General features: G+C 44.1%; 1 protein-coding gene across 1 annotated transcript; it reads right to left on the minus strand.

Annotated features, from left to right (window-relative positions):
- Positions 1 to 1,853: 1,853 nt before the first annotated feature.
- Positions 1,854 to 6,762, minus strand: LOC103566281 (leukocyte immunoglobulin-like receptor subfamily B member 4). The gene is made up of 9 exons (XM_070559539.1): positions 6,695 to 6,762; positions 6,441 to 6,476; positions 5,982 to 6,269; positions 5,434 to 5,822; positions 4,613 to 4,769; positions 4,224 to 4,299; positions 4,103 to 4,140; positions 3,806 to 3,858; positions 1,854 to 2,788 (listed from the first exon to the last, which is right to left on the minus strand). Exons 1-9 carry the CDS (start codon positions 6,744 to 6,746, stop codon positions 2,645 to 2,647), a joined length of 1,233 nt encoding a protein of 410 aa, XP_070415640.1. The 5' UTR covers positions 6,747 to 6,762; the 3' UTR covers positions 1,854 to 2,644.
- Positions 6,763 to 18,523: the final 11,761 nt, after the last annotated feature.

The raw sequence follows: 18,523 nt of genomic DNA on the forward strand, positions 1-18,523 counted from the left end.
GTCACTCACAATTTTGCGTTTCTACCACTGTTATCGTGTGAATGTTTGTGTCCCTCCAAAATCTTACGTTGCAATCTAAGGCCCAAGGGGATGGCATTAGGAGGGGGGCCTTTGAGAGACGACTGTGTCATGAGAGGGAGGCGAAGCCCTCATGGGTGGATGAGTGCCCTGATCAAAGAGACCCCGTAGAGCTAACACCCTTTCCACCCTGTTCAGAGACAAACAGAGTCTGCCACCTAGAAGAAGGACCTCACCCAAACACAGAGGGACCTCATCTCAGATTTCCAGCCTCAAGAATGGTGAGAAATAAATTTCTGTGGTTTATAAGCCACCCTGTCTATGGTGTTTTGTTATAGCCACCAGGACAGGCTGAGACACCAGCAGTGCATAAGAGATTCAGATGCTTCCACCTCTGCCACTACTAGGCCTTGTGAGTATTTTTTCTTTAAGCCATTCTAATAGGTATGTCTTGGTGTCTTATTGTGGCTTTAATTTTTTTATCTTCCTAAGGGCTAATGATGCTAAACATCATCTCATGTGCTTATTTGCTTATTCTCTTTGGTGAGGTGTTTATTCAAATGTTTTGCTCATCAAAAAAAAAAAAAAAAAAAATTGGGGGGCCAGCCCAGTAGCGTAGCAGTTAAGTTCATGTGCACCATTTCAGCAGCCTGAGGGACACTGGTGCAGATCCTGGGCATGGACCTACACACTGTTTATCAAGCCCTGCTGTGGCAGGCATCCCACATATAAAGTAGAGGAAGATGGGCATGGATGTTAGCTCAGGGCCAATCTTCCACAGCAAAAAGAGGAGTATTGGCAGTGAATGTTAGCTCGGGTCTAATCTTCCTCAAAAAAAAATTGGTTGTTTTTGGGGCCAGCCCAGTGGTGTAGTGGTTAAGTTTGTGTGTTCTGCTTCGGCATCTCAAGGTTCATGGAATTGGATCCTGGGTGGAAACCTGCACACCGCTCATCAAGCCATGCTGTGGCTGCATCCCACGTACAAAATAGAGGAAGATTGGCAACAGAGGGTAGCTCACAGACAATCTTCCTCACCAAAAAAAAAAAAAAAAGGTTGTCTTTTTACTGCTGCGTTTTGAGAACTATTTATATATTCTTTTTTAATTTAACATCTCATTTTATCCCACAATTATCCTACAGGGTCTGCTTTTGTGAGAATGGGTAGGAAGTTCTTCTTCACATACCAGCATATTCCCTAACAGATTCCTTTTTTTTTCAGGTGTACATCATCATATATTTTGATTTCTGTGTAGATTACAACATGTTCACCAACCAAAGACTAATTACAGTCCAGGGATGTATTTTTTTCAGGAGCTTTGAACCTGTTGCTGTGGTCATTTTTCTATTTATTCTTTTATGTTTGAAATACATTGATTGATTTTTGAATATGGAACCAACCATGCCTTCCTGAAAAGGACATACCAGCGTGGTCATGCTATATTATCCATTTTATATATCACTGACTCTGGTTTGGGAATATTTTGTGTAGGAATCTACAGCTGAGATCCTGTGAGAGAGCTTCCTGTGATTTTCCCATTTTGTAGTTTTCTTGTCAGGTTTCGGTATCAATTATTTTTCTGGCCTGATGAAAGGTGTTGGGAGGAATGTTGCCTCCTTTACTTTCGGAGGAAGCGTAAGTCTGGTAGGTGTATATGTGTGTGTGTGTCTGTCTGCATGTGTGTGGTCATTTGTGCACGTGTGTGTGTCTTTGTGTATGTATGTATGCATCCCTGCACGTCCGTGTGTGTGTGTGCGTGCACGTGTGTGTATGTGTGTATTCCACAAGTGCATAAGTGTTCTGAAGCATTCACCAGTGAAGATTTCCAGACCCAGAGTTCACTTTTTGGGAAAATTTTAATTACAGATTCAACAGTTTTAATATATAAGATAATTCAGACATTCTATTTGTTTTTATGACCCTCATTTTGGTAAACTGCATTTTTGAGGATATTGTCCATTTCATCTACACTTTTAATATATTGACATAAAATGCTTCATAAGGATCTGTCACCTATTTAAAGTCTATAGGATCTGTGATGCGGTCTTCATACTGTAACGGGAGCCTTCCCTCCTTTTTCCTTGAGTGTGTGGCTGGGATTCAAGAGCACGATTACTGTTTTCAGAGATGATGTTTTTCGGGTTTATTGACTTGACTTTCTGTTTGTCCTCATTACTAGTTGCTCTCATCATTATTGTTTCCCTCCTGTTATCTTCATTTGGAATAATTTCTTATTCTTTTTCTAAATTCTTGGTACGACAGCGTAGGTCATTGATTTTTTCTAAGACTTTTTGTTTTCTAATATATTCGTTCATGGTTCTTAGTTTTCCCATTTCGTAGGTTTGATGTAATGTTTACATTATCATCCAATTTAAACATTCTCTCCCTTCTGTGTGGGTTTTCCCATTTCACTCATGGATTATTGAGAAGTCCAAAATGTGAGGATATCAGTTATCTTTGATTGCAGAATCAGGTGACTCCCAAAGTGTTGCAGAAGCTCCTGGTGGTCCACGTTAGGAGTCCAGGCTGGCTGGAGGTCATTAGATTGTCCTCTGGGGGCAGCTCCTGTGTCTTCCAGGATCCCTGCCATCTCCCTCCCTGGAGGATGGGGTCCAGGTCCTTCCTGGGCTAGTGGATGGCCAGAGCAGCGTACATGCTGAGCTCTGCTGGGGGATCCTCTGACTGGGAGGGAGGAGGTGTCGTCTCCCGTCTGAGGGTAGAGTGGTTAAGCTGGGCGTAGGTCACGTCCTGGGGGGCTTCAGATGCAGCAGCCTGGAGAAGGGGGACAGTGGGGGGAAAGAAATGTCATTGCTATGGGGGAGGCCTGGGAGCTTGGGGAGGATGGGAGCCACCTGACTGTCCCTCTGCCTGTACTTTACATCCAGCAATTCCTCTGACGGGGGGAAGGAGAGGTGGCCACCCCCTGCCTGAGTCTTGCTCTTGAGTGGCTCACCGGGGCATACATCACTCCCTGGGGGTCTTCATCATGGGGACCCTGCTGGAGGGAGACAAAGGGACAGAAACAGGGTCTCCTTGATCCCACTGCTGACTTCCTCCAGTCAATTGTTCACACTGTTACAGAGTGAGGTCACTTTCCTGATGGAATCTTCAGGGAATTCCTAAGCCTTGGGCATCTGATGCTGTCTATGGTTCTGATTCTTATCCCAGCATGTTTTCTCTTGCTCATTTGGCTCCAGTCACATGTCCTGTCTTTGTGAAAAAGCATGTTGCTGCCTCAGCACCTTTGCACCTGCTGTTCCCTCTGCCCCCACCATGCACTCTACCCCTTTCCTTACTTTATTTTCCCTAACAGCACTTTGCACTCTACCACCCTACCCATGTATTTGCATGTTGTCTCTCTCCCCCACGAGCTGAGCTCAAGGAGCGTGGAGACAGTATTGCTCACTGCTGTACCCACAGCACCTGAATGGAGCCAGGTAAACAGCGAGCTCCCTGTGCACATTGTTGAGTGAATGAATGAAGGGGAGCCTAGGGGACTTATAGGTGATTCACTTATTCATGCATCCTCTTGAGGCCTGGGGATGAATCCAACAACCAGAGGGTCAGACAGAGGATGAGGAACCAGGAAAGGGGATCACTTAGTGGGGGCCATGAGGTCACCAAAACCAGGAGGAATGAAGTCACAGCAGGACGCCCCAGGTGCCCGAGACAAGAGGTCAGTGTGGGATGCTGCTGAGAGCTGGGTGATGTGAGGACAGCCAAATGTCCATTGGATCAAGTTTGGCAACAGGAAGGTCCCTGGTGGCCTGGACAGGGCAGGGGTCTCACCTGATGGTGCAGCTCCACCCCCTCCTCAGGCTGGGTGTCTTTCACGGCAGCATCTGCTGGGGCAGAACAGGGGGTGTGTCTCTTGTCAGGATTCCCTGAGGTCTCTGAGGGCTGCGGCCCCTCCTCTGCTCCCAGATGGACCACTGAGGTCCAGGGGTGAGGAGATGGCCCGAGATCACTAAGGGGATTTCAGTCCTTCTCACTCTGAATCCCCAGACCCTCCCATCCTGTCCCCCCATGGCCCACTGAAATCTGTGTGCCCCCTCAACCCCCAGGGCGGTCCCTTCTTCCTCTCACAGAGGGTCTCTTCCTGGGCATCTGCAGCTGGGCTGGAGCTGGGGAAGGAGACGGGAGTGTTAGGGGCAGAGAGGGGGCCCAGGGCGGGGTGGGATTCTGGGGTCTTTGGGGCGGGAAAGACCTGATCTGCAGGCCTCTGTCCTTGGGCTGTAGGTCTGCAGCCCCTGCAGGAAGTTGGAGATCAGCCTGTCTCTGGGCTGGGTCAAGACGGACAGAGTCTCAGCCCTGGGAGGTTATGACCACTCACCCTCCAAATGTGAATTTGGAGGAAAAAAGGAAAGCTTAATACATACTCGCCTGTATGTTTCAACGTTTCATAAGACTGAAATAGTTGAAAGAACTCCGTAAATGTGTACCTGTGTGTTATTAAGTGTTTCCTTTACGGTTTTCTGACTTGAGATTCTGGAAAAGTCTCTTACAGGCTGACCTTCCCATCTATTGGGTTTCCCTCCGGCTGGTGCCCTAAACCCACCTCCTCCTGTGACCCGGGTTGCCCTGTCCCCTACTCACCTGACTTCCTGTATTTGCCCTGACGCCGGTGTCGGATGAGGAGGAGGAGGAGGAGGAGGAGGAACAGCAGGATGAAGGCCACAGAGACTCCAATCAGAACCTTCAGGTACCATTTGAAACCTTGGGCATGAGTGACATCATGAATGAGCCAATAATGCTACTTAAGGGAACACCTATTTGGGCCACACACGTGCTGGGGTCTGTGGATTCATCTTCTCTAACACAGAGGAAACTGCTGTCCCCAGCACACTCGTTTCCCACTTGAAGAAACCGAGGCACATAGAGGTAAATCATGTGCCCCAGGTCCCCCAGCCTGAAGTGGCAGAGCTGGGACTGGAACCCAGAATGTGAGTTTCCTTGGGGTTTTTTATTACTATTATTTTTTATGCTGTCCCGTTACCCTCCAGGGAGAACATGAGTGCAGAGACCTGTCCATCAAACGCAATCCCTCCCCCTCCTCCTCCTCCCAGCCCAGACCTGTCCCCTACTCTGCAGAGGTCTGGCACCCCTACGTGGGGCCTGAGTGCACATGGAGCATGTGCATCTGGGAAGGGCAGGAGGGAGGTCTGTCCTTCCTGAGCCCTAAACACAGCCAGGCCTCTCAGAGACACTGGAGAGTCAGGTTGTGTCCAGAGACCACCCGTGAGCCAGGCTGGGCTGAGAGGGAGGGCTCCCTGTACACACCTGGAGAGAAGGGGACAGTGGCTTCGAAGGGGATGCACACCCCACATTACCCACTGGGTCTGCAGTAAGAGTTCTCATGGGTCCTTCCCCAAGCCTCCTGCTCTGTGGTTCAGGCCCCAGGATGCCATGTCACTGACCCCCGTCACCCCAAGGGCTCCACTGGGCACACAGCTTAAGTCAGTCATTTTGGGGTCCCAGGAAATGGATGCATCAGGGGAGCACCCACCTGTGACCTCGAGATGCAGAGGGTCGCTGGGGTCTGACCATGCATAGGGATAGGAGCTGTGAGAAACATAGCATCTGTAGGTCCCCACATGGGAGGTGTTCACGGGGCCCACAGGGAAGACAGCCTGCCCCCTCCCATGAGAGGTCCTTGATTCCATGTTTCTGGGAGGGTCAGCTCCTCCCTCCTTCAGCAGACGGAAAGTGCCAGATGTCAAGTTGGAGCTGCATGAGAGGGACACATTCCCTCCTGATGCCACCACAGGGCCTGGGTGGGCTGAGAGGGAGGGCGCACTGTAGGCTCCTGAGGGAGAAGGAGGGAGCTGTGTTAAAGTGGGGACTATCAGCTCACGTACCCCAGGTGTGGACTGTGAGGGTTGAGGTCCCCTGAGCCCACACTCTTTTCCCTTCTGCCTGCGACGAGGAGCCCACAGTGGGAGGGGACCCGGCTCCTCCCCCTTACCTGTCACCACCAGGGGCAGGGGTTCACTGAGCTCTGATGAGCTGTTCATGCTGGTGTTGTACGTGCACTGATACAGCCCTGCAGTGTGTGTGCTCATAGATTCGATGGAGAAACTGGTCTTGTTGCTGGAGTCCTGTGGGGCCTCTGTCTCCACAGGTTTAGAGATGTTCTGTTTATATAGATGGTAGACATTAGCCTGCAGAGACCCCTGACACCAGATGGTCACAGGGCTCCCCTTGGTGACCATGGGGCTTGGGTCAGCCCAGATGGACGGTTTAGGTGGGGTTCCTGGAAAGGAATCAGACCTGAAGTGTTGTGGGAGCCCATCTCCCCTCAGCTTCCCCAGCTGTCACTCAAGGCCCCTTCCAGACTGGTCACCATCAGCCCAGACCCTCTGAGCTCCTTCCAGTTGCTCAGGGAGTTTACTGGGCTGAAGCAGGAGGTGTGGGGAGGACTCACCTGCCTGCACCTGGTTCCACAGGACGTGACACAGCCCTGGAAGAGAGTTCCCTGTCAGTGCCGGTACTCCCACCCACACATAGATGCTCCATGCTTGGTCTAGGCCCCTGCGTGTGGGGTCAGATCTGGGGATCAGCACATTTCTACTACCCCCAAAGTTCTGCCCCCACTGAGCCTCCTCAGTCCTGAAGTCTTTCAGGGACCAAGACCTGGAGGAGGAGGGGACTCCACCCTCCGCTTTCCCCGAAACTCACCAAGGCAGAGAAGAGCAGTGAGGATTGCGGTCCTGGTACTGCTTCCCATCATCCCTCCCTGTGTGGACGACTATAATAAGTTCCACAGAACCTGACAGGACAGCCAGATGCAGGGGATGTGACAGGGTCTGTGTGACGTTTGACAGGTTCCTCATCTCTGGCCTCACAGGAAGGAAAACAGCCCCTCCCAGGGCCTCGCTCTGCTCTGCCTGAAGGATGGAGCCAAGGAGATGGCAGGCTCTGGGGACCCTGTAGACCAGCTCTGAATCTCTGCACACCCCAAACACTGCCTCTACCCCATTCCAAAACCTAAATCCAGAGAGTGACCCTTCTCCCAGAGCATGAGGCTTGGAGAAGGCAGGAGAGGATCAGCCCAAATTCCGTTCCAACTCTGAGTCTGCCTCTTATAGAGGCTTTGTGACCTGGGGCCAATCACTTCCCTTTGCTGAGCTTCTGGAAATGCAATTTTTATACCTTCCTTTAATCAGCCAGGCAATCAGTCAATATTTATTGAGCAGTTCCCATGTCCAGTCACAGCGCCAGGAGCTGGAGAGTCATTGGTGAAGCTGACAGAGTGTTTCCCTGGACTCATGGGGCTCAGAGGAGTGAAGACAGACGTTGCAAATATTTAGGTGGCACAAAATTCAAGTATAATCTTCTTATGAGATTGTTACAATTTGGTAGAAAAAAGAAAATAGGGGACGACGAGATTCAATAACAGGTAGACATCATGCAACCTGGGTCCTGGTTGTGAGAGGTCCTTCTGGGGATGGAGTGACCCAAGGTATGAGCAGCGGTTAGCCTAGAGGTGGTGGTGGTGGCGCATCTTTGACCAGAAAGACCTGAGCTGTTTTCAGAATTGAGAGCAATCAGGAGAAGGCTGGGCCTTGTCACACAGGACCTTGAGCAAGTATTGCGAGTATTTTAGATTTTATCTTTAAGACAATGGGAAGATTTAAAGCAACAGACAGTGTGAACATATTTCTGTTTTAAAAGAAGGTCACCATGTAGAAATGTAATGCAGGAAGGCTGTACTGATAAAATAAAACTCCAACATTAATCTGGCCTCTGGATGGCGTGTTGATCGGTATGTTAAGTCATTTATGTGGTTTTCTCGTATCACCCTTGCACAAACCTATAACACAAAATACATTTACAGTTGAGTGGAATGAGACAGGATAGACTCTTTGTCCCTCAAGTTGGAAAGGAGTTGACTAGGTTCAGATGGCTGAGGGAGCAGCCCAAGGAAGGTGCAGAATTGTTAAGTAGCTCAGTTTGTGCATGTACTTGGCGGGGGGGCGGTGTGGTTAACCGTGATGAGTTTGGTTGAGGAGGAGAGTTGTGTTTGCTGGGGCTGGTGAGTTTAGCTCAGGCCTGATCATTCACAGCCCTGAACATCAGATGGTACAACTTGGATGTGTCTTGAAGATGGAAACTGTTGGAAGGGTTCTGAGCAGGGCAGGATCAGACCAGACAGGGTTATTAGATGAGTCCTTTTGATTCAGTGAAAGGAGTGAATTGGAGAAAGGAATGGGGGCCTGGATGGGAAGACCAGGAAGGAAGCTGATGTGATGACACAGACGAGATGCTCTGAGTCTTGCAAAATGTGAGGAATATTGTTAAGAACTTAGGGATCAAGGGGCATAGTGGTGTGGATGTTATGATTGGATGTGAAGTGAAAGAGAGTGAGTTACTGTGGGCTGTTCCTCTCTCTGCCTTGGTGCCTGGAGGAGCCAGTGGGGCCCTCACAGGGAGGATGACCCTGGGGGAGAAGGAGGCTTGGGAAGATGCTTAGAAGACTAATCACCATTTCTCGGAAGAAACCATGGTCCTGCCTCCTGACCTGGGGCTGTGGGTTTTCTTTCCCCCAAACACTTCCTGTCATGAACTTCCTTGTTTCTAAAGTCAGCATCATCTTTTTCTTCATCATCTTCCTTCAAAAACTCTGAGTCATTTCTCCCTCTTCAGTGCTCCTCCCTCCCCTGGGCAGAGCTCTTCTTCTCACACTGTGGATTCTTTCTCAGGCACTGGGGGAAAGCACGGGTTGAGCAAAAACTGATTTTTAAAAATGAACACAGACTCAGGGGTCACTGAAACAATTTATATCGTTGATCTCCCATCAAAAAGAGATCGACATTAATGAAGAAAAAATACTTTAAGAAATAAATAGCTTACAATTTCATGAATTTTTGAAAGTTATAAATTTACATGTCCAAGATTCTCAGTAAATGCAAAAGAGGATGAGCTTTAAAACCATGCCCACACATCCTAATGCATAATCAAACTAGTGAAAACCAGAAAGAAACCAAAAAAACTGAGAGCATCCTGAGAAAAACAGTGCAAAACACAGAGAGGAACAATGACTTGAATGATGACAGATTTCACATCGGAAAACATCCAGGTCAGAAGATTCTAAAGTTGTGAGTGACAAGAAGAGCCACCTGGAATTCTTCTGGATGCATCCTTCAGGAATGAAACTGAAATGAAATAATCCTGAGAGGAAGGAAACAGAGAGTTTGTTGCCAGCAGACCTGCTATAAAAGAAATAAGCGATGTTCTTCAGGCAGAAAGGAAATAATTCTAGAGGGAAACGTGAACATTCAAGAATAAAGGAAGGACACAAAACGGAAAATATCTAGATATATGTCATAGCATATTTTTCCCTCTTATGTTCCTTCAAGTGTGTTTGGATGTCAAAAGCAATACTGATCACACTGTCTGGTGGGCTGTTAATGTTTGCAAATGTAACACACAGAACAGCTCCAGCATGAGGGGATGAGGGTGAAAGGACCTATACTGGGGTAAGCCTTCTTCACTTCTCTTGAAGAAGTATAATGTTAACCCTCTGTGGACTCTGTGAATTTAGGTGTGTATATTATAATACCTACAACAGCCACTCAGGAAACAACATGCAAAGAGTTACAGTTAAAAAACCAATAGATCAATTAAAATGGCATACTAAAATGTATTCCAAAAAAGCCAAAAGAAGCCAGGAAAGGGGAAACTGAAGAAAAAACAATAGAGGCAACAAGCAGAAACAAACAATACAGTGTAAATCTGAAAGGAAACTTCATGGTACAGGCACGCTTAAATGGCAGAGATTACAGGATGGATTAACAACAGCAGGACCCAACTCCATGTCGTCTACCAGAGGTTCACCTAGTGCAATAATGTAAATACATTAAAAGTAAGAGGATGAATATATTATGCAAAATTAATTAAAGGAGGGGCTGGCCCCGTGGCCGAGTGGTTAAGTTCGCGTGCTCCGCTCCAGGCGGCCCAGTGTTTCGTTAGTTCAAATCCTGGGCGCGGACATGGCACTGCTCATCAGACCACGCTGAGGCAGCGTCCCACATGCCACAACTAGAAGAGCCCACAACAAAGAATACACAACTATGTACCGGGGGGCTTTGGGGAGAAAAAGGAAAAAATAAAATCTTTAAAAAAAAAAAATTAATTAAAGGAAAGCTTTAGTGGTTGCCAAGATTATCCATTGCTGCTGTAACAAATTACCACAAACTTAGTGGATTTAAACAACAGAAATTTATCATCTTACTATTCTAGAGGTTGGAAGAATAAAATCAATTTCATGGCCTTTTCCATCTTCCAGAGACTGCCTGCCATACTTGGCTCCCAACTCCTTCCTTTGGTCACGACAACCTCTTCGTTCCATCATCGCATTTCCTGCCACTGAGTCTGACCCTTTTGTCTCTCTGTTACAGGAAACCTTGTGAATACCTTGGGCTCACCCATATAACCCAGGAAAATGTTTCAATCTCAAGATACTTAATTTGGTCCCATCTGCAAAGTCCCTTTTGGCACGTAAGGTAACATATTCACAGGTTTCAGGGATCAGGATGTAGACATCTTCAGGAATGGGGAGGAAGCAGCCTTTCTCTATCTACCACAGTGGCTACTGTATCAGACAGTACAATAAAAGACGTCAGATAAAATATGTTTTTGAACAAAAAACTTATCAGGGATAAAGAAAGATATTGCATAAAGATAAAAAGTTTACCTCACCAGGAAGACATAGCAATCTTAAGTGTGTATGCACAAAACCAAAGAGCATCAAAATGCGTAAGGGAAAAACAGTCAGAAATGAAAGGATAAATAGGTAAATTAACAATTACAGTCTGGGATTTTACACTTCTAACAAATGGCAAAGCACGAAGAACACAGAAAACCTGAACAACACTATCAACAACTTGATGTAATTGACACACAGGGGAAAACTTAACCTACAGCAAAATAGACATTCGTTTGAAGTGCACATGGAATATTGGCCAAGATAGTCCATATCCTTGGATACAAAACAAAGTTTAACATATTTAAAAGAATTAATATCATATATCATTTCTTTTCTTACTCTAATTGAATTTAAGGACAAATTTATTAGTAGAAAGATATCTGGAAAATCTTCAACTATTTGGAAATTAAGTAATATACTTGTAAATACTCCATGGGCTGAAGAGAGACTCAAGGAAAATTGGAAAGTAGTTTTAACTGAATGAGAATCAAAATACAGCATAATAAACGGCTGTTGCAGGTATTATAATATACACACCTAACTTCACAGAGTCCACAGAGGGTTAACATTATACTTCTTCAAGAGAAATGAAGAAGCCTTACCCCCGTATAGGTCCTTTCACCCTCATCCCCTCATGCTGGAGCTGTTCAGTGTGTTACATCTGGAAACATTAACAGCCCTGGTGGGGCTGTGATCAGTGGGGTGCAGCCAAATTAGACTTTAGAAGGAAGGGAAGGGCAGCAATTGCTCATATTAAACAGGGAATGGTTTCCAAACGCAACCCTAGGTTTAGATCAAAGACACAAGGAAAAAAAGAGCAAACTCACCCCAAAGTTAGCATAATGCGATAATAAGAGAGGATGGAAATCAATGAAATGGAAACCAAAACACAGGAACAAAAATCAATGAAACCCAAAGTTGATTCTTTAAAAACACTATTAAACTTGACAAACTACTAGCCAGACTAATCATAGAAAAAATAGACAAGACACAACTTGCCAGCATCTGGCATGAATGATGGGATATCACTACAAGTAGGATTATTTTTGATTAACGAATAATCAATAGATAATAGAATACTACTACAAACAACACAATGCCCATAAATTGGACAATTTGAATGGAATGGACCAACTCTTGAAAGACACAAACTATGAAAACTCACTCAAAAGAAATTATCTGATATTCTTGAAAAATATTAAATTCGTTTGTAGTTCAAACAGCTTTCCAACAAAGAAAACTCCTGGCCACCGTTGTCTCACTGGCATGTACCACCAAACATTTGGAGAAGAATTAATACAATCTTTCACAGTCTCTTCCAGAAAATACAAGAGAAAAGAACACTTTGTAACGATTTTATGAGGCAAGGATTACTCCAAAACCTCATCAGACAAAGATGGTACAAGGAAAGAAAGGTGTAGACCAATGTCGCTCAGGAACATAGATGCAAATATTGGGAAATATAAGCCAGCAACATAGGAAGAGGACAATACACCACAACCAGATGGGATTTATCTTCAGATGCCAGGCTAGTTCAGCATTTGAAAATCAATAGAGGTATCTACGATTTGAAGAGACTAACAAAGAAAAAACACTGTTACATACATACATTCACACAAAGATTTGATAAAATAAATAAAATGCTCAGCTGTATAGGAATAGAAAGGAATTTCCTTAATCAGATTAAAAGCATCTAGGATCTAAATTTAGCTAACATTATATTGAATATTTTTCCACTATGATTGAGAACAAGTCAACGATTCTCTCACCACTTCTATTCAGAACTAGCTGGTGCAATAAGACAAGTGAAAGGAATAAAAGGCATACAGACTGAAATGGAAGGAATAAAACTGTCTTTGTTCCCAGTCCTCATAATCATGTATAGAGGAAACCCCAAGGAGTCTACAAAGGAGTTGCTACAACGAATAGGTGAAGGAGCAAGGTCTCAAAATATATGATCCGTATTCAAAAATCAATTGAATTTCATTCTATAAATTAACAAGGAACAATTGGGAAGCAAAATGAAAATGCAATACTATTTCCAATAGCTCCAAAAACCATAAGCGTGTAGGAATAAATATAAATATAGATGTGTAAGATCTGAAGACTGAAAACTATGATACTTAGCTAAAGGAAATTAAAGAACTAAAAAAAAGAAGAAGTAATATACCATGTTCATTGATTAAAAGATTCAGTATTGTTAATTGTCAATTCAACATTGTTAAGAATTCGGCTCTCTGTAAACAGATGTGTATTCAAAGCCACCCCAATCAAAATCCCAACTAGCTATTTTAGCAATTGACAGGCTGATATTAAAATACATGTGGACATATAAAAGAGCAAGAATAGCACAACAATTTTGAACAGGAATGTAATTCGACAACTTCTTAAACCAAGACTTTCCATGGAAGGAACAAATGTTATGGGCAATGTGGTATTTGCATAAGGATAAGAGGTACAAAAATAAACCGACTGGAGATCCCAAAGGTAGAGATCATGTAGGTGATCAACCAATTTTTAACAAAAGACAGAATTACTTCATTGAGGAAAAGATTATCTTCTCCACAGTGCTGGAACAACTGGATATCTGTTTGGAAGAAAATGAACCTTGACCATTACCTCACACCATACACAGTAAGTAATATGAAATGGATCATAGATGTAATTGCCAAAGTACAAACCATAAGCCGTCTGGAAGAACACATTAAAGAAAATCTTTACAATCTTAGATTAGACAAAGATTCCTTCAAAAGATACAGAAAGCACAAACAACAACAACAAGTGTAATTGGAGTTTATAAAATTAAAAACTTTTGCTCTTTAAATGACAGTGTTAGATAATGGAAGAAAGAAGTCAGACTAAGAGAAAAAAATATATATATACTGTGTGTGTATATGATAGAAGATTTGAATGTAGAATAAATAAGGACGTGTACAAATAATAATAAAACCCTCCCCCATGAGCAGAATACTTTGAAGAGACATTTCTCAAAAGAAGATACTTAAATGACCAATGAGCACATGAAAAAAAATGCTCAACATCAATAAACTTTGGAGAAAGGAAAGTAAAACTAAAATGAGATATCAATAAAATGGATAAATTTTAAGAAACATTATACTGCACAAAAGAGGACAGACACAGAAGAGTACATCCCGTATGATTCCATTTTTATGAAATTCTAGATGTGGCAAGACTAACACGTAGTGAAGAAACCTGATTGCTGTTTACTTCAGTCTCAGTTTGGGAGGAATAGATTGTCTAAAAAGGTACTGTGGAATTTTAGGAGTGATGGCAATGTTTTGTATATTGATTGTGGTGGTAGTTGTTACATGAATCTCTCCATTTGCCAAAGCTGATCAAACTATGCACTTAAAGGGGGTACATTTTATGCCTCAATATTCCAAAACATACATACTAGTTAAGCTCAAATAGTGTCCATTCCACCAGGGCTGAAATCAACTTACAGCCACATGTCTGATGCTTCCATAAGGAATGATACAATATTAAGGACTCTGTGTTGGTCTCTGCTGCTGAAACGATGGCCATCCATCAGCGTCTGTTGTTGCATCACTCTCGGTGAAAGGCAGTCCATGACACCAGGCTCATGAAGAGCCTCCATCTCTGCCACCATGGTTGTCCTTCATAGGCCACTATGTAAGCACTGGGATGATGAAGAGCAGAGGCTGCCTAATATCTTCTGAATGACCCATCCTGTCCCCTGGGTTGTTAAGGACCTTGTCTACAGTGGGGCTCTCTGGGGACATTAATATCTGATTCAAAGATCCAGTGCCTTGTACCCACTCCTGTACATCTGTCTGTATGGATCCTTCCTGGATATCCTTGTCTCTTCCATCCAGTTATGCTCCTTCCAGTCCCCTGACCGTATAGAAAAGGCATTTGCTACTATCCTTGAGTCCATGTACACCTTTATATCTAGTTGGATCTCTTTACACAAAAAATGCATTATCTTTTTTATCACCCATATGTCTGTCTCCTGAATGTATTTTCTCTCATCAGAGACTCCTGAGTGGAGCTGTAGAGAGATGCTTCTCCAAAACATCCCACCAACCAGGCATGGCCCAGGCCGTAGAGCTGTAGATGACGGCTGAGGAGAGGCGCCATCGTGATGGGTATAGATGCTGGCATCATGTGCATCTAACCCACATCTTTGTGTGACTCATCTTTCTCCTCTGGACCTGTCCATGGCCCCTTTGCTGCCACTGTCATCCAACAATGGGTTGCAATCTTATGATTTTGTGAGAACAACAATAGCCAGCTCATCATGGATGGTTCCAGTTGCGTAGACACCTGATGTCTCCTTGTCAGTCATTCGCTTTCTATTGGGAACCAGTAGCATGTCAGGAGCAGCTTTTAAATGGCATCTACTCACTATTTCATGTGATGTGATGGCAGGAACATAAGGGGGATAAACTTCAAATCTGATGATGGGGCTCAGGAGGGACCTCACACAGCATCCCAGTACACACGGGTACTTATAGCACCACGGGACTTGGCAGATCACATGGCCATGGATGTAGGGTCCCGACACTGCAGAGCCCTATCTTCCTTTGGGATCCACTCAAACCCACAGATTTCTCAGTCATCTGATAATTGATCAATCTGTTTTTTTCAAGTACGTTATATGCTGCTTCCACCATCTGAATTCTCATACCTAGAATTGTGTCTCTTTCTTCATGTGGGGCATTGTGAGGTGCAATACATCTCATGTCTTGGCAGGGCTCAGAGAGCAGCACCTCTATAAAGTACACTGGTTTTCCAACGTGAGTCTTTGACCTTCTTTTTCATTTTTTTTTTAAATCTCCCACTATCTGGAGTTCATACCAGGGCATGCAGAGTACTTGCCACCCTCTACTCCTCAGGTCAAAGTGACACCATGTCACTGATACTGTGGACAAATGTGATGTTCTCCCCAATGTCAAATGCTGAGAGTCCCTTTGGACGATGCTGTGAAAGAGGGAGAGTGAGTTTATCCCTGGACACAGTGAATGTGTAGTGCAGTCCATCCCAGGTGAAGAAGAGCTGCTGCTTAGTTACCAGATCACAGCTGCATAGAAGTGACCAGAGGCTGCAGAATTCTGCCCTAGTAAATGCGTCCATCCTGCAGAGCAGCTGTGACAGGAGTCAGTACTTGGTGAGGCGAGGTGTGTGGCCCTTCACCATCCACCACCCATGATCCATCCAGTTTTTGCAGGGGCCAGGCTGGTGTATTATGGTGGCCCCATTGCTGCCTCCTTTAAGCCTTTGAGGGTGGCACTAACCTCTGCTGTCCACCTGAGTGCAGGGTTGTTTTTGATTTTGATAATAGGGAACACGAAAGTTATACTGTTGAGTATACAGATTCTGTTTCCCACCCTGTTTTTTAAAGTTGATTAAACAATTTTGTGGTTATTTTTGCCTTTCAAGGCTTAACAACAATCTGTGTTCAGGCGTATCCTGCGGCTCATTTGGTCTCACTACCAAGGCCTGGCTCTTCAGGGGGTGTGTTGATGGCTCCAAATGTTCCCCAGGTTCCCTGGGCTGCATGGAATTCAAACATCTCCCTTCACTGCGTGAGCTCAGGGAATTAAATACAACTTTAATTTATCCTTGTTTTCTAAAATAATGTTGATTAACACAAGATGCAAACATCATTGCATGCTGATGTATGCATGTTTGCTTTTGGTCCCTCAAAATTTGAAAATAATGTGAGGTAAGTGCTCATGGAGGGAAATAACTGGGGAGTTTTGACTTTCTGTCATCTGCATGTCCCAGTGTCCACATGTTTTATTCTCTTTCTCCTTTCTTCCTTCCTCATGTTCCGAGATTCCCCCCATTATCAGTTCTTTTCTGGGTGAAGAACTTCCTTTCCACTTCATTTAGGGGAGGTCTGGTTGTGATCAATCCTCTTAGCTTTCCCTTCACCTGAGAATGTTTTTATTTCCCCGTCATCCCTGAAGGATAATGTCACCATCTGTAGAGTTCGGAATGGACAGCTCTTTTCTTTTAGCAGCTGAAAAATGTTGTTCCACTTGCTTCCTGCCTTCATGGTTTCTGATGGGAAGCCTGTTGTCATCTGAATGGTTTCCCGCTATGGTCAGGTGGCATTTCTGCCTCACTGCCTTCAAGGAACTCATTTTTAGTTTCATTAGTTGGCATGGCTTTCTTTGAGTTCATCCTGTTTGGGGTTTGCTGAGTTTCACATATGTTTATGATTTTTTCAAGTTTGGGGAAATTCCAGCCATGATTTCTTGAATAGTTTTTCAGTCTCATCCTCTTTTTCCTCTGCTTCTAGGACTCGGATCACAAGGATGTAAGATCTTTTGCTAGAGTCTCACGTGTCCTGAGACTCTGTTCACCTTCTTTTCCAGTTCATTTGCTCCCTGTTGTTCATATTGAGTTATTTCTATTGTTCTATTCATTATTTCCACTTTCTCTCCATTCTGCTGTTGAGCTCATCCATGGAACCTTTTGTTTTGCTTTCTGTATTCTTCAGATCTAAAATTGCCAATAGTTTCTTCCCTGTATCTTCTCTTTCTTTGTTGACACTTTCCTTGTTTTTGGATTTATTTTAACCATAAGTGTAATTGCTCATCAAACCATTTTTATTATGGCTGCTTTACAATCAGATGATTCCAACTTCTGTCATCTTGGTGTCAGCATCTGTTGACAACGGTCTTTTCTGAGGATGAGATTTTCCTGGTTCTTGTTATGATGGCTGATCTCTTTAAGTAGAATCATGGACATTTTGGCTATCATGTTGTGAGTCTGTATCTTATTTAAATATTTTGTTATAGAAGGCCTTTTATGTCACATGGGGTATGACTCATTACTGCCAGGTGAAGGGTACAGTCCAGGTCCCACCCATGGCTCCTTGGGCATCAACTGTGTCATTCCTGGGGTCCGAACAGTCTTAGTCCATCTGCTGCCTTCTCTCTATTTTTTGGTGTATTCTAAGGTCCAAGACTTTTACTGTGCCTTATGGGTGGTTAGGGACACAAGCTTCTACTTCCACTTGGTCCAAAACCGGAAGTCTGAAATGCAAGTGATTTTTATATATTGATGATGTATCCAGTGACACTGGATCAATCCTTTCCAAATTAGAATAATAGATCTTTATATTATTTGTGGTTTTCCATGCATACGATTTTTTTTATAGAGCTGAGCAATATTTATTAAAAGAATGTCCAACTCTTAACATGATCAATTAATGCAAGGAGCAAATCCTCCTTATGTTTAGAATTTACTCCTCACTTTGCTAGAAAAATGCTGCCATACTTTAAAAAATTTTTATTGAGTTTATGATAATTTACAACCTTGTGAAATTGCATTTGTACATCATTGTTTGTCAGTCGTGTTGTAGGTGCACCACTTCACCTTTTGTGCCCACCCCCCAACCCCTCTTTCCCTTGGTAGCCACTAATCTGTTCTCTTTGTCTACATGTTTAACTTCCACATGTGAGTGGAGTCATACAGAGATTGTCTTTCTCTATCTGGCTTATTTCACTTAGCATAATACCCTCAAGGTCCATCCATGTTGTTGTGAATGGGATGATATTATTCTTTTTTATGGCTGAGTAGTATTCCATTGTGTATATATGTATACACCATATCATCTTTATCCAGTCATCAGTTGATGGGCACTATGGTTGCTTCCACATCTTGGCTATTGTAAATAATGCTGCAATGAACATAGGGGTGCATGGGACTTTTGGAATTGCTGATTTCAAGTTCTTTGGATAGATAACCAATGGTGGGATGGCTGGGTCATATGGTATTTCTATTTTTAATTTTTTGAGAAA

Source organism: Equus przewalskii, chromosome 9 (assembly GCF_037783145.1).
Source record: "Equus przewalskii isolate Varuska chromosome 9, EquPr2, whole genome shotgun sequence".
In the NCBI taxonomy this organism is placed as follows: domain Eukaryota; kingdom Metazoa; phylum Chordata; class Mammalia; order Perissodactyla; family Equidae; genus Equus; species Equus przewalskii.

Excerpts from the sequence above, each read along its gene's own strand:
- LOC103566281 (XM_070559539.1), bottom strand. The coding sequence starts at position 6,746 with ATGATGGGAAGCAGTACCAGGACCGCAATCCTCACTGCTCTTCTCTGC. Across the intron at positions 6,477-6,694 it reads CACTGCTCTTCTCTGCCTTG|GGCTGTGTCACGTCCTGTGG; the intron begins GTGAGTTTCGGG and ends ACTCTCTTCCAG. Across the intron at positions 4,141-4,223 it reads GACAGAGGCCTGCAGATCAG|CTCCAGCCCAGCTGCAGATG; the intron begins GTCTTTCCCGCC and ends CTCCTTCCCCAG.